Genomic DNA, 27,540 nt, shown 5'->3' on the forward strand with positions numbered 1-27,540 from the left:
CCGGTTATGGAGGTCGGGACGGTGATCCGGGTCCCCGACGATCCTCAGGCCGCCCCTGGTCAGGCTGGCGGGTACCAAATACCTGTGAGTATCAAGGGGGGTACCTATCAGGCTTTGGTGGACTCGGGCTGTAACCAAACCTCTCTCCATCAAAGCCTGATTTCGTCTGGGGCATTGGATACAGGCCGCATGGTTGGGGTTCGGTGCGTGCACGGGGATGTGGTAAGATATCCCGTAATGTCCGTCATAATTAAATTTAGGGGACAAAAGCATAGTGTTGAGGTGGCAGTTAACCCGCACCTCCGGCATCCGATAATTTTGGGGACGGATTGGCCCGCGTTTAAACAATTATTGAACGCGGGGTGAGCAAGCGCGAGTGCAGGTCGGAGAGACTGATCTGAGACCGGAGAGTTCTGCTGCAGGGGATCTGAGTGAAGCCGGAAGACTAATTCTTCCGGAACGCGATGATTTTCCCCTGGAGCAGTCTCAGGATGAGACATTAAAGAATGCTTTTGATAGGGTCTCGATGATTGATGGTCAGCCTCTCCAGCCTGGACGTCCGCTTGCTTACCCATATTTCGCGATTATAAAAGATAGGTTGTATCGAGTGACCCAAGACACTCAGACAAAAGAAGATACAACCCAGTTATTAGTGCCAAAGAGCCGCAGGGAAATGCTTTTCCACGCGGCTCATTCTAATCCAATGGCGGGGCATTTGGGACAGGCAGCGACACTAAATCGTCTCATGACCCGGTTTTTCTGGCCGGGCATTCACGAGAATGTACGCAGGTGGTGCGCGTCTTGTCGTGAATGCCAGTTGGTGAACCCACCGGCCACCCTAAAAGCGCCATTGTGCCCACTTCCCTTAATGCAGGTCCCCTTCGAGAGAATTGGTATGGACCTCATCGGGCCATTAGAACGATCAGCAAGGGGACATCGCTTTGCATTAGTTATTGTTGATTATGCAACACGATATCCAGAAGCAGTGGCTCTCCGCAACATTTCTGCTAAAAGTGTTGCGGATGCACTGTTTCGCTTAATCTCCCGGGTGGGGATTCCAAAAGAAATCCTCACTGATCAAGGCACGGCGTTTATGTCACGCACGTTACGCGAACTGTACGAATTATTGGGCATTAAATCGGTTCGTACCAGCGTCTTTCACCCACAAACGGACGGGCTGGTCGAACGTTTTAATCGCACGCTTAAATCCATGATTCGTAAGTTCGTGCAAGAGGACGCCAAAAATTGGGATAAGTGGTTGGAACCTCTGTTATTCGCAGTGCGAGAAGTCCCGCAAGCCTCCACGGGGTTTTCCCCCTTCGAGCTTCTCTTTGGGCGCCAGCCCCGTGGGGTGCTGGATGTCCTCAGGGAAACTTGGGAGGATGGACCATCTCAGGCCAAAAATGAAATTCAGTATGTGCTGGACTTGCGATCAAAACTCCACACTTTGGGGCGGCTATCAATGGAGAATTTGTTACAGGCCCAGCACAGACAGAGCCAACTGTATAACAGACGGTCTAACCTACGTAAATTCGCACCGGGGGAAAAAGTGCTTGTATTGCTCCCTACTTCCAGTTCGAAATTACTTGCAAAGTGGCAAGGACCCTTTGAGGTCACACGGCAAGTCTGCGAGCTCGATTACGAGGTGGTACGGTCCGACAGGAGGGGGCACGTCAAATCTATCACCTCAACCTACTAAAAAAATGGAATGAGGCAGAATCAGTGATGCTGGCGACGGTGATTAGTGGGGAGGATGATCTCGGACCAGAGGCGAATGTAAAAACTCAATCTCTCGCTCTGGTCCAGGGTGGAGATAACCTCTCGCCCTCCCAGCTCACTGAGATATCAACATTGCAAAAGGAAAATGCAGACGTGTTCTCTCCCATGCCGGGGCGTACGAACCTTATTCAGCACCATGTCGAGACGGAGCCGGGCGTGGTGGTTCGCAGCCGGCCGTATAGGTTACCTGAACACAAAAAAGGTAGTTCAGGACGAATTAGAGGCAATGCTGAAAATGGGAGTAATAGAAGAGTCCAGCAGTAACTGGGCGAGCCCGATAGTTTTGGTTCCTAAGACCGACGGCTCGGTTCGTTTCTGTGTGGATTATCGCAGGGTGAATGCAGTGTCGAAATTCGACGCGTATCCAATGCCGCGGGTGGACGAATTGCTTGACCGGCTAGGTGCGGCTCGATTTTATTCGACACTGGACTTAACGAAAGGGTACTGGCAGATCCCCTTGTCGCCTTTATCCAAAGAAAAGACAGCTTTCACGACGCCGTTCGGATTACACCAATTCGTTACGCTTCCGTTCGGGCTGTTCGGGGCACCGGCTACCTTTCAGCGACTCATGGATAAGATTCTCCGGCCCCATGCTGTGTATGCGGCTGCCTATCTAGATGATATTATTATCTATAGTAACGATTGGCAGCGGCATATGCAGCATGTGAGAGCCGTCCTGAGATCGCTGAGAGGGGCTGGGCTCACGGCCAACCCGAAGAAGTGTGCAATTGGGCGCGTGGAGGTAAAGTATCTGGGCTTCCACTTGGGGCATGGGCAGGTGCGTCCCCAAATTGACAAGACGGCAGCGATTGCGACCTGTCCGCGCCCCAAGACCAAAAAGGAGGTTAGACAGTTCCTCGGGCTGGCGGGATACTACAGAAGGTTTGTACCTAACTATTCGGCCCTCACCAGCTCGTTGACTGATCTAACTAAAAAGGATGCTCCAGATACGGTCCAGTGGACGGAGCTGTGCCAGCAGGCCTTCACCCAAGTAAAGGCTGCTCTGTGTGGCGGGCCACTACTTCACTCTCCTGACTTTTCTCTCCCCTTTCTATTGCAGACTGACGCGTCGGACAGAGGGCTGGGTGCTGTCCTGTCCCAGGAGATAGAGGGTGAGGAGCGGCCGGTACTGTACATTAGCCGTAAGCTCTCTAAGAGAGAAGCTAAGTACAGTACCGTAGAAAAAGAGTGTCTGGCTATCAGGTGGGCCGTCCTCACCCTCCGCTATTATCTCCTGGGACGGGAATTCACATTCGCCGGGTGTTCGGATGGCTGTGGCCGATTTCCTCTCCAGAAATGGGGGGGGGGGGCTGCAGGCCGGACGGCTCCCCGGCCTGAGTCGGGCGGTGGGGGTATGTGGCGAGGGGGGCGTGGTTCAGCGAGGTCTGCAACCGGAGAGAATAGCGGGAGACGCGTGGTAAGTGAGTGGCTTGAATACAAATCACGAACACCTGTTTCTCATTCCAGTGATTGGCGCGGAGACAGGACAAAACGCCGTGAGAAGCAGGAGTGTGGGAGAGAGAGGGGAACTGTTGACTGAGTCGAGTCGAGGTTCGTGGAGTGAAGCCCTTGTGGATAGTGTAAGCCCAACGTGGAGTGAAGCCCTTGTGGATAGTGTATACCGAACCTGGAGTGAAGCCCTTTGTGGATTGTTTATTTTCGTTGTTGTGCGTTGCACAGTCCTTCTGTTTGACATTCAATAAAGACTCAGTCAGCAGTTGTTCGTCGTCCCTGACCACTTCCTTCCCCACTACGAACTTAAGTTTACTACAGTTTGTTTTTTGAAGGAAACTTTACAATCCTTTGAAAAGGATACTTGCATATGTAATTTGTTTGGGTGTTTAAGAGAAGAACCTCCAAGATTCTTATAATACTAATATGTTGCATAGGTATCAACATATAAATGTTCATGTAGTTCATTGATTAATGAATTTTTAGATATCAAGAATTATATATATGTGATCTTGATTAAGTAAGGGATTATATACATCCAGCCTGTTGTTATCTCAGAATAAACACCGACAGCGTGATTAGGACCCCGACACGAAGCGGAGGGGTCTTGCATCAGCCTGAAGGGGTTTATTGTGAGATAACAACTGGCTGGATGTACATTATCCCGCTTATTACACGGCTACTTGCCACATAAGTGAATAATTAGACACAAAATATTGATTTGACTGAGGTTTAATATTTTGTTATCTCACCAAAACTTCGACAAAGAAAATCCTTTCCTAGCAAGCGTATAGCGCTGCTGACTTAAGTAACCTGGATGAGCTGTTGTTCAGCTGTCAAACTCACTCGTCAATTTCAAAATGACTGAGATGGCCAATCAAATCAATGAAGGTGGGTCTTTGGGGTCATTTTGACTCCAAACGTTTTCAGAGCAATTGTATAAAAAAAAAAATAAATAAAAAAATTAAAAAATTAAAAACAGAAATTATATATTTTTTATTGACTTCTCAATTACAGGTTTATGCTGTTTTTGGGGCTATTATGGTACTTTTTTACCTACCACAAAATTACTCACCTACACTATTAGTTGCTTATGAAATATTACATTTTATGAAAAGAAAATTGTTTAAAGTTTATCAAAATTAAATATTTTGATGAGTTGTTTCTGGAAATTGATCTAGGTGCTGGGGTAGAATTACAATTCCTACAGTGTAATGACCACATATATCCAGCAGAGGCCCATAGAGATCCATTCATTTTTTTGGATATGGCCAACTGCTCTTATAACAGCTTTTGTGATATATATTTTGTTAATGTATATACTGTCCTGCAGAAAGAATTGCATCATTTATAAAATATTTGTACTGATTTGGTACCAATTTAAGTACCAAGGCAGACTATTTCTGACTTGCTATATAGTAAAATAGCGGTGCTGATTTACAGAGACACCACTTTACAACAGTGTTGTAAAAATGTAAATCAAGTTTTACAGAGCTTTATTCACACACTTTGCACTTTAAAGTAAACTTCTAAATGTCTGTCCATGTGTAAAATGACAATTAATTTGATTGTGATGCTTCTAATTAGGAGATAAGCAGTTGTAAACATTTGACAAAATACTCATCTCTGTATGTGCAACGCTGTTTCATTTGATGTAAAATGCAATGCACTCTATTACACAAAATGTTAAATAAAAATGTTTTGATTAGCTTCATATCATGATGCATTTTTGCTCTGGGAACGATCCATCTAAATGACTGTTTTAAATTAATTTGTAGATGATTTAAGATTTATCTTTTTAACATTTAGAAAATCTTTATTGGATTGGTTCGACTATAAAATTTGTAACCAATTCAATAAATCAATGGGGGGGGGGGGTGTTCAATTCAATACCTTCTGTAAGTGTGCAGTCCATCCTCATACACTGCACAGATGGTTTGAAGAAATTACCAAATAACATTGCCTTTGGACAAACTTGATTTCTGTTCGTCTCTGGGGCCTGTTTCAATAAGGAGGTTCAACCAACTCTAAGTTAAAACATGAACTCTAAGTTGACTTACCCTGAAATGGGAAACTCTGAGTTTTCTGTTTCAGAACAGTTTAATTGAGTTAGTTCAGTCGACTCTAAGTAGGTTGACTCAGAGTTAAGCGCGTGCACCACGACTATGAAAAGCCATCATCAATGAAGCTCCGACATTACGATTCACCATGGCAACAGCACGTGACAAAATGACGTCCGCATACTTCTGAGTCAATGCAAGTTTAATTCTTATCACTGTTATAATATCAAAGGTGAAAACTGGTAAAATGGTAAGTTATTGAACTAATATTTATTTTTCATGGCATCCAACATGCAAAAAAGAAGAAGAAAAAAACAATGCAGGATGCAATAATAAGAGTGTAAATGATTTTATCGTTATTAAACACTCGTTAGGCAATTTACTTCCACTTTAAGAATTTTTTCTTCATTTTTATTTAAAATAAATGCCTTTCTGATGTGATATGTGATGGGAAAAGGGAGAATAGCGAGCTCGGCAAAAGGCGGATTCGAACAAGTCAATCATATCACAAGTTAATTCTCCGCACCCAACACAGAACACACTACTGCCTACAGCACTGCAGCCACGAGAACGGGTATCAATTTTACAGTTTTTTACAGACGCTAGGACACATTTCTCAATACTTAGGTCACTTTTGCAAAACTCTTCACACAGTTCTCCTAACCAACTTTCATCTTGGCAAAGCATTTCATTTCACACTCAAAATGCACTACAACTACCAAAACACTTTATTCAGGTCTCAAATCAACTCATTCTTCCAGAACACTAGCAAAGGTTGACAGCCGACAAACACACTTTGTCACCCACAAAACAATGACCTAAAAAACACTAACAACATGTAGCATTATACAATGTTTTCTTGTGTAAATCAAGGACACATCTCTGTTTATAATTCACTGCAATATATGTTACTGGAATGAATCAGACATGATGCAGAATTCGTCAATATTTTATGTCATTTATTTATTTTTATAATTTTGTATAATTCCAAAATACAAGAATTTGTATACACACCATCCACTGATACAGATACAATTCAATTGTTTTTATAGCATTTAATTTTCAGATTTAAAATATATTTCATTAAAATATTACTGTAGGAATGTAACAAATTTCTGTCTTATTCAGTTTTGTATTATGTTATTGTTTTGAACATAAGTTTAACAGTTTTGAAAACAGTATGTAAGCGTGTGCAAATTGGCCTGTACGTACAAAGAGTTTTGGCAGTTGTTGTGTCTGAGTCTGAGAAAAGAATTCATGAAATTTGAGAGATGTAGTCATTGAATGCATTTTGTGCCAAAGCAATGATAATTGATCCTCAGTTTAGCCCATATAGACTTCTGTTGTGCTCACTGTGTGAAGAGTTTTGCAAAAGTGACCTAAGTATTGAGAAATGTGTCCTAGCGTCTGTAAAAAACTGTAACCTGGTGTGACACTGGTGGGTAGAGCTACTGTAAATTTGCAATTAGTAATACCCAGGTGAAAAAGAGTATAGGTCTACTTGAGTGCATTAAAAATACTTAAATACAAGCTAGTACATTCTTTTATTTTTGTGCTAAATAAAAATGTCAAAGTTATACACTGTAAATACACTATTTCAATGTATATTTGTACTTCAGTAGTACTTAACTGCACTTGGAAAAGTATACTAAATACCACTACTACTAAAATTGATTTTTAGTGCAATGAAATTAAAAAAATATACATTTTTTTTATTAGTGTATTTGTTAAAAGTGTGCTTCCAATGCTTTAAAATTAGTTCAATCTTAGCATACCTTTATACAGTAGTTTAAATGACATTGATTTTCTTACAAATATATTACTAATGTATAAGTAAATTTTTCCCCAGGTGAAAAAAAAAGTGCAGTAGAATACACTAAATACACTAAACTGTGCTTTTAACATACTATCTGTATTTAAAAAAAATTATTTAGTTACTACTTGTAGTACACTTGAACCCATCTTTCATACAACTTTAAATGTACTCATCAGACTTTGGAAATACACTTATGAATTATTTCAAATGTAAGAATAATATATGATAAATATTGAAGGCAATGTATTATAAATACATTTTGTATATATTCATTATATATTAATCTTATATTTGAAATACATCATAAGTCCATTTTTAAGTGTTTGAAAGATGGGTTCAAGTGTACTACAAGTGGTAACTAAATACATTTTTCTATACAGAGATAGTATGTTAAAAGCACATTTTAGTTCAAATTCATGGTGTCTCAAAATAGCACAATTGAGTACACTTAGATGTTCTTAAGATGATCTTAATATACTAAAAGCTCTTCTTTAGTACTTCTTAAATACAAAATAAGTGCACGGAAATAGAGCACTGTACATTATGGAAGTGTATAAGTGTACTTAAATAAAGTGTATTTTACTGAACTTTTTTTTTTTTAACCTAGGTAGACACTCCGACACTTTCCGTTTGCATTAAGATTATTTTTATTACCACACTGGCAGATATTGATAATTTTACTTAAGTAAAATTCACTTAATTTAGATCCCCCAGAAAACAAGACTAAATATCTTATATCATTTTCTTATATAGAAAATCCATCTTGATTTAAGAATTAAAAAAAAGAAAAAATTTACTTGAAATAGGATAAAAAAAATACTTTGTATGAAAAGAATTTTTGCAGTGTGAATGAGTGAGTTAACTTTTTAAACATCACTTGCACTTTAAAAAGGGGTAGGAGACTGAAGGAAACTCTGGGTTTCCCAAAGAAAACCTGCTCCTGACCAGGTTAGGTTCACAGAGTAAGTTACCATGGTAACTGACTCTGAGAAGAAGTTACCTCTCTTTCAGAAACGGGCTTGACTTACCCTGCTTTCGCGGGTTTGACATACCTCCCATTCTAAGACAGAAAACCCAGAGTTTCCCTCATTTCAGGGTTAACATACTCAGAGTTTTCACTTAACCTCCTTTCTGAAACAGGCCCCACTGAAAAAGATGTGGAGAAAGACTATACGTAAACTTTGAACTTCGCTTAAAAAATACTCTGAGCCACCCCAGTCTTGCCTAATAGATTTTCTGTCCTTCCTTTGAAAGTCTATTCAGCCAAAACTTTGAAATTTTTAAGTTTTATGATGAACATTTAATTCAGGCTTTTTTGACATATAAATATTGATCAACACATACATAAAGCAAATCAAAATCTTGCAAACAAGCTCAACCGCAATTGCTTGATATGTGAGAACCAATGAGCTTTGTTTTCTTTTTTTAACTACCCGTTTACACAAGTTCTGCATTGTCCAACATTTGCCATGGCCACTACATGAGAGACTGTGGCATCAGATCTGGATGACAGAGACCATGACAATGGCCATTTGAATGTTCACCACAGAGTGAGCTGAGGATTCTGCCATAGCTGTCCAGAAGTTCCCACTGCCCTACAGTCCCAGAGCACCCAGTCATGGCAGTACCCCCTCCCCCTCAATATAGCTCTAAAAATCTTTCAAAATATAAAAGAATAGCAGAGTCTACAACACTTTTATAGAAACACCTCAAGTTTACAAGACTTTGTGCATATAAACATTTATTTATATCAGATAAATATAGAGCAGATACAAAAACGTGTTTGGAACTGTAATGCTACAAAGTGCACAAAAAAAATGTATCTGCGCTAAGTACAATCTGTTGCGACTGTTAATAATCAATAGGCACAAAATACATTTTTCTCCCAATATACATGTACAGAACAAAAATGGAGGCTGATTTCAGCACAATTACACACACTCAAACACACACACACACACACACACACACACACAAACCCCAATAAATCAAACTGTTAATAATTAAAAAACAACCATCTTTAGGGCTAATGCAGTCTATCGGGTTTGGGCAATAAATTAAATCAAATCAAATCAAATCAAACAATAGGGTAAAACTGCCCACAGGTCTACACAAACATGTCACTTTCAAGAAATACATAGAACTGTATGCAAACTTGATGCTCTCGTTCTTGAAAATAACTCTGTAACAGCAAGTTTTAAAAAAATAATATTCTACTTCCACTAAAGAAGCTTCAGCTTTTTGGTAAAGGTGTTGATCTATATGAATATTTGACAGTTTGAAGAGAAAATCAACTGATTTGAGTAAACTTGTCTGAGCTGTACCAGGAACGAGCACATTTAGATGAGAGGTAGTTTGATGTTCATTCACATACTTGTGAAAAATGCAGGTTTAAAATACAGTAACTCTTAATAAACAGAAAGGGAAGAGACACAAGCATTCTAAACAAATTCTTTCCACTGGTTACATAGCCCTAAGGAGTCAAGGACAATGCTAGGTCATTCATGGGCTCAAATATCTAAGATCCACACAAACTAAAGCTACAGAATAAACTTTGTCAATAGCCTCTAATTACATCATTGCACTGATTATACTCTATACATTCAGAGCATGTGTTTGCAGTAACATAAAACACCTATTTGCCAACCGTGCTGCATTTATTTCGACCCTTCTGCTCATCTAGATATAGACACCAATTCACTAATACAGATGGATGCTTTCAGGTCAGATCTTTTGCTCTGATACAACAGACATCTAAAAATACATTTTGGATTGTATGACTTTAGCCTAAATTACGCATGTCAAATATAACCAAATGCCTGTGAGAATGTAAAGCTGTACCGTTTTTAATACTTGCATGTGTGCTGGTGAGTATTTCAGCAGATTTCAGTGAAATGTTCCGATGTGTGTGTTCTGAGAGAAATTCATCAATGTTAACAATATGTCAAACTCATCATTGAAGTTTAGGGGAAGCTTTCATTTGACAGTGTTTAGACCTTGGACAGCAAGCCTGACTCTGGAGCGCTGGCTTTAATGAGGTTCTGGATCTCTTTGAACTTTGGATGTTCTTTATCCGCCACGAGCTGCAGCAGAACAGACTCACTGGTGGTGATGATGATTCCAGTGCGCGCCAGCCGCTGAGGAAGACCAGACAAAAATGTTACCTTTTCCCAGTCTTTATTGCCCAACCAGTGTATATTGTTTGAGTGGCCAAGCAGCAATGTATCTGCAGCTGCCGTGCTTGACCCCTTCAAAACACCGCTTCGGAGCTTTACGAATCAAATCAGTGACTCGGATTTCCTATCAAACGGCTAAACTGCTGAAATCACGTGACTTTGGCACTCCGAGTCACTGATTCGATTCGCAAAGCTCCGAAGCAGGGTTTTGAAATCGGCCCATCACTATATTGTTGAAAAGTTGTTATTTTGTTTATTTGGTGCACAAAAATATTGTTGTCACTTTATAACATTAAGGTAGAACTACTGAACTCGCATGACCTGTTTTAAATATGTTTTTAGTACCTTTATGGATCTTGAGAGAGGAAATGTCATTGCTTTGAATGCAGGCCTCACTGAGCCATCGGATTTAATCAAAAATATCTTAATTTGTGTTCCGAAGTTGAATTAAGGCCTTACGGGGAGTGGAATGACATGAGGGTGAGCAATAAATGACATCATTTTCATTTTTGGGTGAACTAACCCTTTAAGAATTTGGGTGCTGTTAACTAATGGAGGCAGATGTACATGCCAGTTGTGGAGGTTATTTAGTCTCACCCTCTGCTGAGACACACGTCATGAAGAGAACAGACTATGATTCGGGGGGAGGGGAGGTTAACTTTTTGAACTTCATGAATTATGTGCACAGATAAACCATTTATAATAAACACTGCAACATTCTATAAAAAAAATATATATATATACATATATATTATTGTCCATTTTGATTTATGGTGATTAAACGGTTGCTGTAACAACTTGTTTTCATGATAGATTTATTCACATATACATTAAATACAAACAAAGGATTAAGTAAAAGGGTTAAGTAAAAATATAATGCATATGTAATATAATGCATATATTAATCTAAATGGCTCCTCTCTAGAGTTAATTTTTTCTCACTGATTATCGATTTATGGACATTGAATGGCTTTTCAGAGGTAAATGTAAGGTTATGTCACAAACAGTTCACAAACTGTTTTATTGATGGCTTTCCATGGTTGAAACAATGGTTGAGTAAATACATTAGAAATCAATATTGTCAATCCAGCCGACATGTTTACCTGTTGTAGTTTATCCACATTGTGCTCGTGAGACTGACAGTTAAAACATGCCACGTCACCATTTTAGCCCTCTAAAACTATTTCAGCTGAAACCGCAAATTCATTTTCAGCAGAATATTTTTATTTGCTGAAATGTCAGTGCATCACTGACATAAAATAATATTCTACTTCCACTAAAGAAGCTTCAGCTTTTTGGTAAAGGGTGTTGATCTATATGAATATTTGACAGTTTAAAGAGAAAATCAACTGATTTGAGTAACTTGTCTGAGCTGTACAAGGAAACAGCACATTTAGATGAGAGGTAGTTTGACGTTCATACACCATACTTATGAAAAATGCATGTAATTTATGCAGGTAATTTAAAATATAGTAACTCTTAATAAACAGGAAGGGATGAGACAAGCATTCTAAACGAATGCTTTCAACTGGTTATATAGCCCTACAGAGTCAAGGACAATGCTAGGTCATTCACAGGCTCAAATATCTAAAAATCCACACAAACTAAAGCTACAGAATAAACTACACGTCACCATTTCAGCCTTCTAAAACGGTTTCAACTGAAACCGCAAAATCATTTTCAGCAGAATATTTTTGTTTGCTGAAATTTCAGTGCATTACTGGAATAGATGTTTATGATTTCTACTCCAACAGATATTTACAAAACATGAAAGAAGTGGTGAAATGATATTCAATAGATCTCGACCTGCAGGTATACAGGGATTATTAAATGACCTTTCCTCTCTAATATGCACCATTTTTAATAGCATCTAAAGATTTCACAGAAGCAACCATCATATGCATTAAATTCCAAAACCATGTCATAATGAATAATACAGAGTTCACTCATATATTAAGTTGCTCACTTATGTCGTCCACACTTTCCAATTGATAATTTCCAGAATTGCTCAGTACAAGGCTCCACTGTCTCTTCATTCCAAAATAGGAGTATCTGTCTTACCTCGAGTGCAAACATCCTGTCCATCATGCTTCTTGAGGATGTGGCATCAGCAACAATGTGAACTTCAAAACCTCTTCCAATGAGGTCCAGAGCAGTCTGCTGAATGCACACATGTGTCTGCAAGAGACGCAACACTCATTTAGAGTTTCCTGTTAGCCAGTTTGGATTTTTTCAGATGAAGGTCAGCTAAATTTAATTACCAAACAACTTCATAGCAGAAAGTCCATGTCCATTATCATTTCATGGTCATTATCATTCTAAAAGTTGCACCGCTAGGTGTCATTTCAGACGATAGGTACTGACCTCAACTCCGAAAAGCACAACACTGCGGACTCCTGGAATCTCAGCCAGGGCTGCCTCCACCTCCGGAAGTACCATGGAAAACTTTGTTTTAGGAAAAACTAATTTTACTCCAGTCAGATCCATTTCCTGCACCGTGCTGCCCAGACCTTTAGGGTACTGCTCCGACACCACGACAGGAATACCCAGAATACGAGCCCCCTGCAGCTGTATCAACAGAAATGTTTAGACAAATCCAACTTATGCTAGGGACATGAAGCTTACATTGAACTGAATGGAACATCAGACTGTCGTATGGGTCTCTGTGAACTGCAGTCTTCTAGAGTTAAGCTATGGGTGGCATATGAGGACTAATTTCCAAACTGACTTACATAGCACATGAGCTAATCTGAAAAATCAGCAATATTACCAGCCTCTGGCCCACACTGATGATGTCACCGAAGTATTTGATGGCAGGTCTGAATCTCTCCTGCATGTCACAGCAGAAGAAAACTGTGGTGGCCGGGGAGAGGTTTCCCAAAGTCGCGATCTGTGATAAAGACACACTTCAGCTTTCAGGCAACAGTGTAATAAAACACTGCGGTAAACTCTGACATCTCATGATCCATCCGTGACCAATCAGCACTGAAAAGCTTCATAATCATTTCTGCTGTGGCTTAAAAACAAGGACAGCAATGAAATCTCTAGCATAATGAAAAAAGTCATTTTTTTCAGTAATACGTCTAAGATGATCATTGTGAACGACAGGACACTGGGATCATGGGCAGTTCATCACAAGGTCATTCAGATTTATCTAACCAGGACTAGTTTCTGAATATTTATGTAAATACCCCGACTCACATATACAATGTCAATCACCACTGAGAATAAGAATCAAATCCTCTAGAGTAAAATGTGTGTGTATGTATATATGTATGTAAATGTAAATATATATGTAAAGCTGTAAATGAAATTAAAATAGCTTCAGTTCGATGTGTGTTTTGAGAATTTGAAAATGTAGACACGGTCAGTGTTTATCATTGAAACACAGGCCTTCTTTCACACAAATAAACAAACGACAGCTACCATTCTATAAGCGATAAGCCCACTTATATAATATTCATGCATACAATGATTATTTCGCCTGCAATTTTACATAGCTCGTGTTCTATGAAACATCTTACTTTCAATTTACTGACCAACAAGAAGCACATTAGACATGAATATTAATACGGCACAAAAATATAATAAACATAAACAAATACATGATGCAACAGTCAAACAATGTCGTCAGAGAAATGAAAGTGTTTTGTTAAAACGTCAAGCTCATCCGACAAAGTTTCCACCCATAAGCGCGACACTTTTACATATCGATATGATATTTGTTTTACAGAACAACACGATCGGCACATTATAAAAGTATATGATTAATACAGATCATGTGTGAAATATGAGCTTACATCCATCTGCAGAGGTACTAATCTCAGCCGACATTTCTCTGAGATCACGAATCCCTTCGGTAAATCAATGTACTGACCCCATTCCTCCGAGAAATACTGAAGCACTAATTTACGATGAACGTCAATCTGATATCCGTAAATGGACAGAAACTTCTGGATGAGCACTTCATATCCAGAACCCACGGGCACAGACGAGGGCCGTGAGAACACAGAGAATGAGAATAAAACCGGAACATGGTTATTGTTGCTGTTTGTGTCCGCCATGATGCTTCTCAACTCTCCTATGAAATCATCTTGATGTCCGACTCACAAATGAATTGTTCTTAAGAATCGATTTATAAGAATCGAACTCATAAAGTTGTGGACTGATCTTATGCAGGTTTAAATGTGTTCGTTTAGCATAATTTGATAAAAATAAAAACATGTAAAGTTACTAAAGACACAAAGACACTATTTGCTTGTGTATGCTCAATTCGTCTGTATTTTTATCAGTCCAGTTCAGTTCGTGCATTCCTTTGTGAATTGACCCCGACTGAACCCAGGACCTCGGCACAGGAACTCACTATTTGTAGTGCACTTTTGTGTAAACCTGTATGTGGTAGCAGAAGTCCACACAAAGTGCACACATTCAGTGATGGCCAAACCAATCGAATCTTTTTAATGAATCATTGAAACGAACAGTTCGAAAGAAGCGATTCGCTCAAATGACTCGAAATTCCACTGCCATGAAATGAAAGCGACATCTCTTCAAAATCATCCTTGCTTAAAGAATCATCTACTTCCTGCTTGCAATTTTGCATTCATCAGACTTGTCTTCATCCCCAAAAATGGGGGTTTTGAATATTTTTTTTGAAAGTCCACTGGTGATTGTGTTTCTCTTCAGAGTGCGTGAAACCGAAAAATTACTTTGGTAATATTTGGAACTTAGGAATAAATATTAGTATATAAGTATTTTCTTTACCAGACACATCAATTACTTTTTTAAACTCTTGTATAATAAACTGCAACGTTACAGTTGTGCTGATATTCAAAACGACAGCATTGGTGCTTGTGATATTTCCACTCTTCTTAATGGCAACTTTGAAGTGAAACTATTAAATTTGTTTGACTGAGGCACTTGATGAACATGAATATCTGGCAATGGTCTCTGTCCTCTCTGAATGATTGTGTGGCTAAATGGGATTGAACCGAGAAAAAAAAAAAAAAAATGTATAATTCATTATCAATTTTATTATGAAGTGAAATGCTTGCAAACATACAGTCAACGTTACAGTTACAGACACAGACAATATAGTCCTGATATGGCTTTCTTCCTCAGTATTATGACGTCATTATAAAACAGCTCATAGATACAATGTACTACAGATGACAATATACACTGCCGTTAAAGGGATAGTTCACCAAAAAATGAAAATTCTGTCATCATTTACTCCCCCTCAAGTTGTTCTATACCTGTATACATTTTTTTTTTTCTGGTGTACACAAATGAAAATATTTGGAAGAATGTTTGTAACCAAGCAGATCTGAATGTTTGTAACATGAAGATGAAGAACAGGAAATGGTTACCAGTCACCAAGTCTGTTGAAGAGGTAGCATGTGTTGAATGACTCTGACTTCAAATTCGGTCTATAGAAATGGAAGCAAAACCAAGTTTAAAGTTTGAAATGAGTGATGCTTAGCTTTTTTCTTGCATTGGTTTTTGACATGCTTTTCACCATACAGAAAACTAATTGTGAAAACGTGAATGCATGTAAACAAAATTGTCATTTATAATTACATAATTAGGTTAATAAAACTGATTGACACCTTTGCATATATTTTTTCACTTCAGTGAAGAAATAGTTTTAAACATAATTCACAGTGAATCTCAAATATTTCAAGTGTCCTGATTAATAAAGTTATAATCAAAAATTATAATCAACCAAAGGTTAAATAAGAAAATCATCACTTTCTATGATGCTCAGAACTAAAGCAAAAAAATACAGTTCGAGTCACAGTCAGACTTAATCTGTGTATTTGAAATATTTAAAGTGCATGTGTATGTATTACACATAATTATAACATTACACATCAACATATACAAAAGATGACCAGTTTTATTAAAATAATTCAAATACACACAGCCACTCAAGTCTGATGTCAGAACAGTGTATGACTGGCTTCATAAATCAGCAGGAAGACCTTACATGATTACGAGTGCAGAATTTAGTTTGGAATTCCTTTTTACGCAATTTACTGTGAATTATGTGAACTGTAACAATTAAAATTTCACTGGGGTTTAGTTGCATTGCGGAACGTTAAAGCTCGATGTGCTAATATGACACACACTAAAGCGATGTGTGCAAGTACACTTTAAAACAGAACAGCAGGTGTCTGTTGTAACATAATCTTTGCAGTCACCAAATCTAAAAGCTTTTCCTTCATAGCGCACAAACATTCACTATACTATATTTACCAGATGGCCTGTTACACTTCTAAGGTCTAGGTGCTCTTCCTGTGTCGATCTCAGAACACACGATTGCACATTTGACAGCAGACTGTTCGCTCATCTCCACTCAAAGTATATCATCATTACCCTCTTTTATATCTACCAATTCTGTATTCACTAAATGACACGGTCTGCAGCTCTGAAAGACGTACATGATCAATAATTCAATACAGAAGCTGATCAAATATACAGCGCTACAAACAAGCCAGCATGTCTCACAGCACCAGCACGGCTAAATCAGTTCTCTAAGGAATCATGGTGCTTTAAAGGGCTCGGGCTAGACTTTTTTCTGACCGTTTAATATACTATCATAGACAAAGCTTGTCAGGGGAATGTAGCTCTTCTCTGTGTAGTCCAGGAAGTAGAGCGGGTCGCTGATGCTGGAGGGATTGAAACCACTCTCCACCAGACCAAACTTCTGCTGCTTGAACGTGCTCGTCATCTCCATAGACTCCTACAGATGCAAATTACATGACATACTAAGCATGAAAATGCCTCAGACCTGAAGGCAGATGGTGGACATGATTGTGATGAAGTGCAAATCATGATTGGCACATAAGGGGGTCCAGAAGTCTCAATTTAGACATCTAAAATGCCTTTTCCACCTGGTATTAAGGGGTCATGAAACTACATTTTCTAAGATTTTAACACCGTTAATGTGTATTGCACTTCATAATACACAATGGGTCTCATTCATCAAACAAGAGCAGAACGAATTTTTGTGTAAATCGTGTGTAAAGTGGTTCTGGTGTAAATTTTCGGATTCATTCAAATGTTCGTATTTTCCAAATGTTAGTTGGTACGAAAGAAAGATACACCTGCTCCCAGTCATGCGTAAATAGTGCGTTTAACATCCGAACGTTTTGCTCATTAATAAGGCTGCATTTTAATTCACCTTAATAAGGTACATATTTACAGCATTTTGAAAAAATATTATATATAGTAATCACATACGTTTTTTCCTTTTTTACTTTTGTTGTGAGAGCCAGTAATAAGCTGCGTTCACGTCACCTTGTATTTACCGCTATCTTGAAATGACGTTATATTCGGAGCTGTTCACGTCCTTTTGGTCCTTGGACTGGAAATTATCAACGCCTAATAAATCAATCTACAGCGGTCAGGTGGTATAGTGGCCACATGTTACATGTGGGAGCTTTCAGAAAACTCCCAGCTTACAAACTGTAATTACGAACTCTACGAGGACGTGAACGCTTTTTACAAGCTAGAATCTTGTAACAACAGGAATTACGAGGCCGCGTGAACGCACCTATAGCATCTGCAAACGGAGTACTTTAATCAAATAATGAATTGATTTCAATAGGGCTGGGCAAACTATGGAACTTTTTTCCTATAAAATGGCCAAAATCCTTCATTTGGTGTCATAAAATGATGCCCATATATAGTTGTCAGTCGGATTTAATGGGCGGGATTTATGGTAATTGAGAATGAACGTGCACGCGCGTCCCATTTACGACTGATTGGAATTCATTAACACACACACACACACATTTCACTATCACTTCTGACGTTTACGAAGTATTTGTGAATCAGGAGGAGAGTGTTCGGGAAAGTCTGTTTACGCGCAAATCACTCACATATTTACTCGTATATTTACGAATGTTTCATGAATGAGACCCATTGTTAGCATCTGTTTATTTTAATTGTAGTAGAAAACTACTTCTGTACATGATCTCACGCATCTGTCATAAGAAATTAACAAACACTTTTGTGAATAAGCAAGGTGTCTTCTCATTTTATAATCGCACGCAGTCTCTTGAATAATTAAGAGACACTGAGGGGTCAACAATGTACCACAGGGGTCACTGTGATTTTGCCAAGTAAGACATGTTCCTGGATCAACATATTCTGTTGATCCTGAAACAACATTCTTGTTCGAAAATCTAGTCCTAACCAACAAAGATCTTCATGCAGGAACATGTTGTACATGGTGAAATCATATTCATGTACTATAGGTGTAAGAAAACATCACATTCTGTTGAGCTTCTTTGTGCTATTTTCATCTTCCAGGTTTAAAATCTTTATTGTGCCAACGTCACAGGATGTGATGTTTTCTTACACCTATAGTACATTGATGACTCATCTGCTTCTCATAATTATTCATGAGTGTGTTTGTCCTTATCCTGTGAGAAGGCGCCTTTGCTTTTTCATGACAGCACGTGTTGATTTCCTATGACAGGTGCTGTGCGAGATCACATACAGAAAGTGAGAAACAACAATTTGTACAAAAAATATTGTAATTAATAAACTGTATAAATTTGCAACAGACTATATAACGACAACTTCCCTGAAATGGCATTGAAAAATACTCGTCCTAAAAACAGTTGAACTTTAAATCTATCTTCACACCTTTCTTTTGATGTAAGTCAGTGTGTTTTATTATAAATTTTATAATGTTATTTTAATAAACATACTTTACAAAAATATGATGATACTGAAAATTAGTTTCGGAGGACAAAATGATCCTAATTTAAAAGAGAAAACAAGCATTTGTGTAATTAGAATTTTGACTGTACCTGAAACCTTATCATTTCTGAGATACAGACTTTGTGACAACTAGCCCCAGTAGGGAAAAAAATATATTTTAGGCCACACACACACTTATGTTGGTGCACCTGTCATTAGGAGGACATTCCTTAGACACAATGGTTTTTATACTGATACCCTAATACTATTTTATACTACCCCTAAACCTACCCATCACAGAAAACTTTCTGCATTTTTACATTTTTTATTAAATATTGTTTAGTATGTTTTTAAGCCATTTTAATTCTCAGGAAATGTCCTCATAAACCATGTTTACGTTGTAATACCAGTGTAATACCCATGCCTTTAAACAGATTTGTGTCTTCATAAGTCATATAAACAAGCACACACAGACACACACACACACTGTGGTTAGTGTTTGTTTTTTACCTGCAGTCTAATGAAGAGAGGTCTAGCATATGATGGCAGTTCTGTGAGGATGAGACTGAACAGTTTTTTCCCATCAAATGTGCACTCGGGCCTCACGATCACTGCAGCCATTCCAGCACGGCCCTCATTTCCTGTGCACAGAAACGCAGATGCATTTTATCTTCCTGTTTACTCTCTCATCAGCCAATCACAAGCAGACTCTGCTATAAGTTCAAGGCAAGATTAAACAGAGTCGAAGCTTGTAAAAATAACATACAAACAATCTAACGGACATTAACTTCCTAATCTCTCAGTATGGCTGGGTGATACAGTTAAACATTTTTATATTTGCTATATATCTCAATATTTTATATATTTATATTGATTCCAAAATGAATCAAAAGAGTATTTTTTTCCAGTCATACAAAGCATTATTTCAACAAAAAGCTATTTTAGTCAAGTATAAAAAAACAATAACAAAAAACAAAACAAGACATAAAATAGCTAAAAATAGGGCATTTTCTCTTAGATTTTCATTGTGATGTTTACTGTACCTGGCACCTGGACTCCATAAACATTGGCTTCCTGAATAAAATCTACCAGTCCCAGTACCTCTGTCACCTCAGTGGTCGCCACATTCTCACCCTTCCATCTGCAAACAACAGCAGCATACATTATTTATAGTTTAATTTAATCAATAAGACCATGCTCAAATCAACACATGCTTGATCACAAATATTTCATCTTGGTGATAACAGGCCTGTAAGGTCGTGTGTTCCTCTCTACCTGAAAGTATCTCCCACTCTATCTTTAAAGCAGATGAAGTTGTCCTCATCCTCAGCCATCAGGTCTCCAGTGTTGAAGTAAGCATCTCCTTTGACAAACACGTCTCGCAGAATCTTCTTCTCCGTGAGCTGTTTGTTTCCAGCATATCCAAAGAACGGACTCTGACTGCAAATCTTAGACAGCAGCAGCCCCGTCTCACCTGATCATCAATATTAACAGAAAACAGTAAACATCGAGAAAGTCACCATGTGTTTATTTACAGAACCACATTTCAGTGATTATGTGATCATGTGTAGTGACTAGTAAGCCAGTCAACATCGCAAAATAATCCGACAGGATGATCAGGCATGAAACAGAGGGGATGGCGAGGATTTAGATGTAGAATGCAGCAGGGCTTTTATTTGAAATACAAAGACTAAAAAAAACCCCTGAAATATCATTGACATAGATATTCTGACCCTTTGTTTCTAACATCTGTAATTTAGCGCTGGTGCAACTCATTTCTCTGGATCATCTCTCAGATGTTTCTACACTTATGCTGCCTCCACATGCTATCAGAAATTTCATAATTTCCACTTCAGAAGTTGTGATTATGAGCTTGTTGCATTCAAGTGCTTTGTTGTCGGAATGAACAGGAATCATGGAAGACACTCAGCGAACGTTGAACCAAACTTTAATATAAAATAAACAAAGAACCAAACGAAAGTAATGCCGGCAGACCCTCGCGGACGTCTGCCGGCCACACAAACATAATAAAACATAAAACAAAGTCCAGGCCTGGTCGTCTCTCGTCCTTCACTGCAGTCGCTCCGCCTTTTATGCTCCCGGAGCTCCTCCGTGAGGGAATCAAGGCCGGTGCGCCTCCCAGGTGATACTCGTTATCACTTGCGTCACCGGCCTCACGCCGTTCCCTCACGGCTCTCGCCCGCCCTGGTCGCCACAATTACATTAATGAACGATTATTTTAGTATAATTTTTTTTTTTTTTTTTTTTTTTAATCTATGCTAACTAACATTTCTTACAGATTTCTGCTTGTTGTAAATCAGATCCAGATAAATTAGCACAGTACCAGTACATTTATTTGAATGCATTAATGAGAGAGGAGTCACGTGACTATATTAGTGATGGGCGCTTTCGAAACACTGCTTCATGAAGCTTTGAAATGTTTAAGAATCTCTTATTTCAAAGCAGTGGTTCAGAGCATGTATTAAAACTGCCAAAGTCACGTGATTTCAGTAAACAAGGCTTTGTTACATCACAACTGTTTCAAAATGTTTCGAAATTTCAGTGGTTCACCGCTGGGGCGATTTCTGTGAACCCATGAATCATATGGAGTCACTGAGATTGAACTGAGGTTCTGAATTTTGGTTTCGATTACTTTTCGATTAATCGTCCAGTCATACCGGACGATTTTTATCTATAATATATATTTAATAAAATTATAGCTAAAATAGAATAGAATCACTCTATTACTAATCTATTACAACATTGCTCAAGTATTTTACTCATACTGAATGTAGGCTCAAAGATGCATTAGTCCTTAGAGAAATGCCAGTGAAAAACAAGAAATGAGTGATTTGTGAGGAGAGCGATCACATTTATTTTCTAAAGTTGAAATAAAATTGAACACCTCAATATTGCAATAAATCAAGGTGGACACTCTTAAATGTCTACAAACACTCAAGTCTCAGTTAAGCTCAAGTGCTCAAAAAGGGAATAAGTAAATATAATATAAATAACCTTCATAAAGGTCTCTTCAAAATAACAAATAAATAAAATGTTAAGTATAATGAAATAGTCAAAGCCTATTTGCACTGGCCGTGCTGTAATTTTGGTGTCTCTATAGAGTTTTTCTCTAGAGTTTTTGAACTCTATAGCACCACCATCAATTCAAAAATTCACTTGTTGGGTGGTATTGGTATGCTAGAGCGAGCTGAGTGACGTTATCAAGTACGCTGCTGTGCCATTTGCATAATCACCGGGCTTGCGTCCTCCCATCCACCGCAGTCCATTCTCCTGAGTCAGACTTAACAAGTCCTAACTACCAAGGCCGTAAGTCCGAACTTTGCAAACTTGGTATTGAGAAACGCATTTGGAGTCTCGACTAATGAGCTGATGATCTGAAACAGGTGTGTTTGCTTAAGGAGACATGGAAAACATGCAGTGTTGGGGAGGCTCCAGGAATGTGTTTGGGAACCCCTTATTTACAGCATGTCTAGAAGGTACCTGAGAAGTTTGAACAAAGTGCCACCTAGTGTTCCAGAGATATAAGGATTTTTGCAAAAATGCTGATAACTTTTGAAAACATAGTTCAAAATTTGATTTCTTTATGTCATTATGTTCCTTGATTTATTTCAATATACCTACAATATCTCATTTGTCATTTTCTAACAGTGTGAGGGTCCGCCATATTGAAGCAAATTAAAAACAGTTCCCTTTTAGTCGGTCACGTTCGACGTACGTCAGTAGTGACCGACAAATTGGGATATCACTAGAGAGCCCCTATCAGCTTCGAGAGAACTAAAACAAGCCAATGAACATTGGCTTGCGATATTTGCATAATGCGCACCGCCCACATCCGGGGGATATAAATAGGAAGCGGATGCAATCACACTCTGTCTTTCGCTTCGGAGCCACACTGTTGGTGTCCTAGAGCTGACTGAGAACACAAGCCTCTGAGAAGATTCAGCCTTCGTGTTGGAGCTACGACACTGCAGCGAGTTCGCGAGCTGGAGCCGGGCAGAAACTTCTGCTGTTCATACAGAGTTCCGCCGTAAATCCCTTTTGTGTGGGTGTGTGATTTGGGCCGGTACTCCTGTGTGTGTTCACACACTCGTGACACTCCCTGTGTGTCTCGACATAAAAGAGCTGAAATTTCCCCTTCTAATAGAGACTTCACAGACAAACCCTGCATCTTTCAAAGATGTCATTTCGTCTGTGCGCTACTGGATGTGGTCATTCCCTGGTCCCTGCTGATGGCCACAATCGCTGCATCACATGTTTGGGCGTTCAGCACGCCGAAGCAGCGTTTGTAGATGGTTCATGTTCCCATTGTGGGAACAAGACTATCGCGGTGCTGAGGTCGAGACTCTCATTCCTTGGTTCTCAGGGAGTGGGGGTCCCCTCCCCTATGCCCCGTGCGGCCGTTTTCTTGGCTCCGGTCGGAATGACGGTTCGCCGGCGTATAGGCAGGGTGACTTGAGGATCACGGTTTGGGCTTCCCTGCCGAGCGCTGCTCCGCGGGCCCCGGCCGCCTCTTCAGCACCGCAGCCCGTGGTGTTACCACCGTGCCGTGCTGGGCCCTCTTCGGAGCGTCCGGTGCTGTCCTTTGGTGTACCTGCAGAAGATCAGATTGAGAGTACGGCATCGGAAGGTGAGCAAGAGTCCTTGGGAGAGGAAGACTTGGCTGCGCTGCCGCCCCACGGGGCAGCAGCCTTTGTCGAGTCGGATCCTGAGTTGATGGCTTTGCTTTCCCTGGCCTTCTCGGCTTGATGATTGGTACCTCGGGGCGGGTCGCGCTGGTTCTCAGTGTCCCGCCCCGATGCCTTTCTTTCCGGAGGTGCAAGACGAGGTGACTAAATCTTGGCGGACGCCGTATAGCGTTCGCTCTAGACCCGGTCCCTCATCCGCCTTCACCACCCTGGATGGTGGAGAGGCTAAAGGTTATACAGGGATCCCCCCAGTCGAGAGGTCTGTAGCGATGCAGCTGTGTCCCCACTGAACCACGCCTTCCGTCCCGGGTCTGTAAATTCTCAGCGAACCTCACGGAGAAAGCTTACAGAGCCTGTGGGCAGGCCGCCTCCGCCCTGCATGCCATGGCCCTTTTGCAAGTCTATCAGGCAAAAGCATTATCGGAGATGCCCCAGGGTGGTCTTGATCAACAGATGCTGGGGGAGCTGCGCGCTGCCACCGACCTCGCTCTCCGGGCGACTAAGGTGACAGCGTGCTCTGTAGTGTTAATTTCGTCACCTATTTTTAATTTAGTCATAGTCTTAGTCTTGTGCCAAATGTCCTTGTTAGTTTTAGTCATATTTAGTCATTCACATATCTTTTTTTTGTTAGTCAAGTTTTAGTTGATTAAATGTCTCGTCATTTTAGTCTAGTTTTAGTCAAAAGAAAACTCAAGGTATCTTAGTCAAGTTTTAGTCAACTAAAAGTCTTTTAATTTTAGTCTAGTTTTAGTCAAAAAATTGTAGCCTTTTTTTAAAAATAACGCATTATTACTGAGATTATTACTGATAAACATTTCAGTAAAAAAAGTGTTTCACTTATCTCAAGGTTAAATGTCATAATTACCTGACAAAATACACTTGTTGAAAGATTTTTGTTGAATGCAAATGTTAAGCGTGTCTGTTTTTCAATTTCTGATTTAGAAGACACATTCACAAATGATTAACCTGTTCTGAAGAGTATTTTATTTTAACCAACACAATTCAAAAGCTAGCATGTCGTCTTCGCTCGTCACTCGTGTTCGCTTTGGGTGTTGTGTGTTCAACAGTTTTGTGTTGCAGCCACAGGCGTATGAGACCTGTAAAGCCTCGTTTACACTGCACACGTGTGCGGCTCGTTACAGCTGCGACGAGGCTACCGGAGCTGATACACGGCCACTCTAGTCAATGCTTGTATTTACACCAGCTGCGCCGCGGTGCGTTTGTGAAGCGTCCCAGAAGCAGCTCGACGTGCCGCTTCGCTAAAGATAGGCGCCTCGCCTCCAAGACGCGCAGCTCAAATACAAAACAAAGTCAAAATAATCACCCTGTGTAAACACCACGTGTGCGGTTTCCCGTTCATACTACCACTCAGCGGAGTCTGACTCCACTTCGGGCCGCTATGCCGTCCGAGTCAAGTCTCAGTACTCTGCCTCGCTGCCCTACTCCCGGTACGTCTGTGGTGCCTTTGGTCCCGCTGGCTCGGTGTCTGGAAGCCTGGTTAGCGCTCCCCAGCCCGTCCCGCTGGCTCATTCGCACAATCAGACTCGGCTATGCGATTCAGTTCACCCGGCGTCCCCCGGTTTTCAGAAGTGTCCATTTCACTCAGGTGAGCCTGCACAGCGCCCCTGTTCTCCGAGCTGAGATTGCTGTCCTCCTGGCGAAGGATGCAATCGAGCCGGTCCCTCCAGCCGATATGAGGTCAGAGTTCTACAGCCCGTACTTCATTGTACCGAAGAAAGGAGGTGGGTTACGGCCAATACTGGACCTGCGAGTCTTGAATCAGTCCCTTCACAGGCTGCCGTTCAAGATGCTCACGCAGAAACGCATTTTCGAATGCATCCGTCCCCGGGATTGGTTTGCAGCGATAGACCTGAAGGACGCGTACTTTCATGTCTCGATACTGCCTCACCACAGACCCTTTCTACGGTTTGCGTTCAAGGGTCGAGCATATCAGTACAAAGTCCTGCCCTTCGGGCTGGCCCTGTCACCCCGCGTCTTTACGAAGGTTGCGGAGGCGGCCATTGTTCCCCTCAAGGAACAAGGCGTTTGCATTCTCAACTACCTTGACGACTGGCTTATTCTAGCCAGCTCGCGCGAACAGTTGTGCAAACACAGGGATCTGGTGTTAGCTCACCTCAGCCGGCTGGGTCTCCGGGTCAACTGGGACAAGAGCAAACTCGCCCCCGGGCAGAGGATCTCTTATCTCGGTATGGAACTGGACTCGGTCGCCCAGTCGTCCAGTCAGTGTTGAACTGCCTGAGTTCGCTCAAGCGCAGGACAGCGGCCCCACTGAAACTTTTTCAGAGGCTCCTGGGGCATATGGCATCCGCAGCCGCAGTCACGCCGCTCGGATTGCTTCATATGAGGCCGCTTCAACACTGGCTTCACGGCCGGGTCCCGTGATGGCCGTGGCAGCGCGGTACGTTCTCTGTGACACCGGACTGCCGCCGCTCTCTCAACCAATGGTCAGGGTGTCCCCCTCGAATAGGTGTCCAGGCATGCTGTTGTTCACACAGATGCCTCTGCCGTGGGGGTGCCACGTACAATGGGCATGCAGCTTCGGGTCTGTGGACGGGACCACAGCTGTATTGGCATGTCAATTGCCTCGAGTTGCTGGCAGTTCGTCTTGCTCTGAGCCGCTTCAGGAAGCTGCTGTCAGGCAAGCACGTTCTAGTCCGCTCAGACAGCATTGCGACCGTGGCGTACATCAACCATCAGGGTGGTCTACACTCCCGTCGCATGTCGCAACTCGCCCGCCATCTCTTGTTATGGAGTCAGAAGCATCTGAGGTCGCTTCGTGCCATTCATGTCCCATCTACGTGGATAGAACTCGAAGCTTTAGAACCTCAGATCAGCTCTTTGTCTGTTACAGAGGCCAGCAGAAGGGAAAGGCTGTCTCCAAGCAGAGGATGGCCCACTGGAAAGTGGAAGCCATTGCCCTGGCTTACAATTCCAAGGGTATGCCGTGTCCGTTCAGGTTGAGAGCTCACTCCACTAGAGCAGTGGCGTCTTCCTGGGCGCTGGCTCAAGGCGCCTCGCTGACAGATATCTGTAGAGCTGCGGGCTGGGCGACACCTAACACTTCTGCTAGGATTTACAGCTTACGTGTAGAGCCGGTATCTTGTGTCGGCTTGCGATGCCATTCCCGCCCCCGGGGCCGGATACGTGCATTTTTAACTCCTGTCGAGTTCCTCCGCCTTCCCTGTGGCTCGGGCATTGCAGAGTGTCTGATGCCAGGCCGACATTCGTCTCTGACGTTGTTTGTTGGCTGGGTTCCATGTGTTGTGACCCCTCCACGTGAGTGGTCCCATATGTGTATTGTCCACGGTTAAAACTCCCTACGGTGAGCCTGTGTCTTTCCCTGAGCAGAGTTAACTCTGCTGTCACCTGTTAAATGAGTCTCGCCCTACTTAGGTGGGGCCATTCCAGGGACTTCGTATGCGTACTGCGCTAGTGTCAATCCATACGTATTCTCCATGTAAATTCCTACCCATGGGTAGGTGGTGGCTTCCGCAGCATCCCTTCGGGTTCGCTTCCCCAGTGTAGTCTAGTTTACTTAGTGGGTAGAGGAACAGCAGTAGACTCTCTTGGCGTTAGCTCGCCCCCTTCACTGTCCCTATTGGTGCGACGGGTGGCCGGGCTTTTGCTGGGCACTGGAAGGGGTTTCGTAACTGTGGTGTTCTATTTGGGATCTCAATTCGTCGGTCACTACTGACGTACGTCGAACGTGACCGACTGAAAGGGAACGTCTCGGTTACGTATGTAACCCTCGTTCCCTAAAGGAGGGAACGGAGACGTATGTCCCGTCGCCACAGTTTCTGTGCCCTCGCTGCAGTGCG

At 41.1% G+C, this 27,540-nt stretch overlaps 2 protein-coding genes across 4 annotated transcripts in view; both read right to left on the bottom strand.

Annotated features, from left to right (window-relative positions):
- Positions 1 to 8,492: 8,492 nt before the first annotated feature.
- On the bottom strand, positions 8,493 to 14,664 carry isoc1 (isochorismatase domain containing 1). Its single transcript, XM_067398441.1, has 5 exons — positions 14,084 to 14,664; positions 13,054 to 13,173; positions 12,648 to 12,851; positions 12,345 to 12,461; positions 8,493 to 10,244 (listed from the first exon to the last, which is right to left on the bottom strand). The coding sequence occupies exons 1-5, from the start codon at positions 14,345 to 14,347 to the stop codon at positions 10,098 to 10,100; spliced, it is 852 nt and encodes a 283-aa protein (XP_067254542.1). The 5' UTR covers positions 14,348 to 14,664; the 3' UTR covers positions 8,493 to 10,097.
- Positions 14,665 to 15,305: 641 nt separating this feature from the next.
- The window catches only part of slc27a6 (solute carrier family 27 member 6), a 42,612-nt gene continuing 30,377 nt past the window's right edge, over positions 15,306 to 27,540 (bottom strand). The window contains exons 7-11 of one of the 3 annotated variants that reach the window (XM_067398445.1): positions 20,271 to 20,469; positions 20,039 to 20,136; positions 19,506 to 19,636; positions 16,866 to 17,025; positions 15,306 to 15,709 (exon numbers count right to left, since the gene is read on the bottom strand). In XM_067398445.1, coding sequence (XP_067254546.1) covers positions 15,699 to 15,709; positions 16,866 to 17,025; positions 19,506 to 19,636; positions 20,039 to 20,136; positions 20,271 to 20,469 — 599 coding nt within the window. In that variant the 3' untranslated portion in view covers positions 15,306 to 15,698. Of the gene's footprint in view, positions 17,026 to 19,505; positions 19,637 to 20,038; positions 20,137 to 20,270; positions 20,470 to 27,540 lie in introns of all 3 variants that reach the window. The other 2 variants (XM_067398446.1, XM_067398444.1) reach the window with 2 other exon arrangements.

Source organism: Chanodichthys erythropterus, chromosome 10 (assembly GCF_024489055.1).
Source record: "Chanodichthys erythropterus isolate Z2021 chromosome 10, ASM2448905v1, whole genome shotgun sequence".
Lineage (NCBI taxonomy): Eukaryota > Metazoa > Chordata > Actinopteri > Cypriniformes > Xenocyprididae > Chanodichthys > Chanodichthys erythropterus.

Excerpts from the sequence above, each read along its gene's own strand:
- isoc1 (XM_067398441.1), bottom strand. The coding sequence starts at position 14,347 with ATGGCGGACACAAACAGCAACAATAACCATGTTCCGGTTTTATTCTCA. Across the intron at positions 13,174-14,083 it reads TAGTACCTCTGCAGATGGAT|ATCGCGACTTTGGGAAACCT; the intron begins GTAAGCTCATAT and ends TCTTTATCACAG. Across the intron at positions 12,462-12,647 it reads TTGTGCTTTTCGGAGTTGAG|ACACATGTGTGCATTCAGCA; the intron begins GTCAGTACCTAT and ends CGTCTCTTGCAG.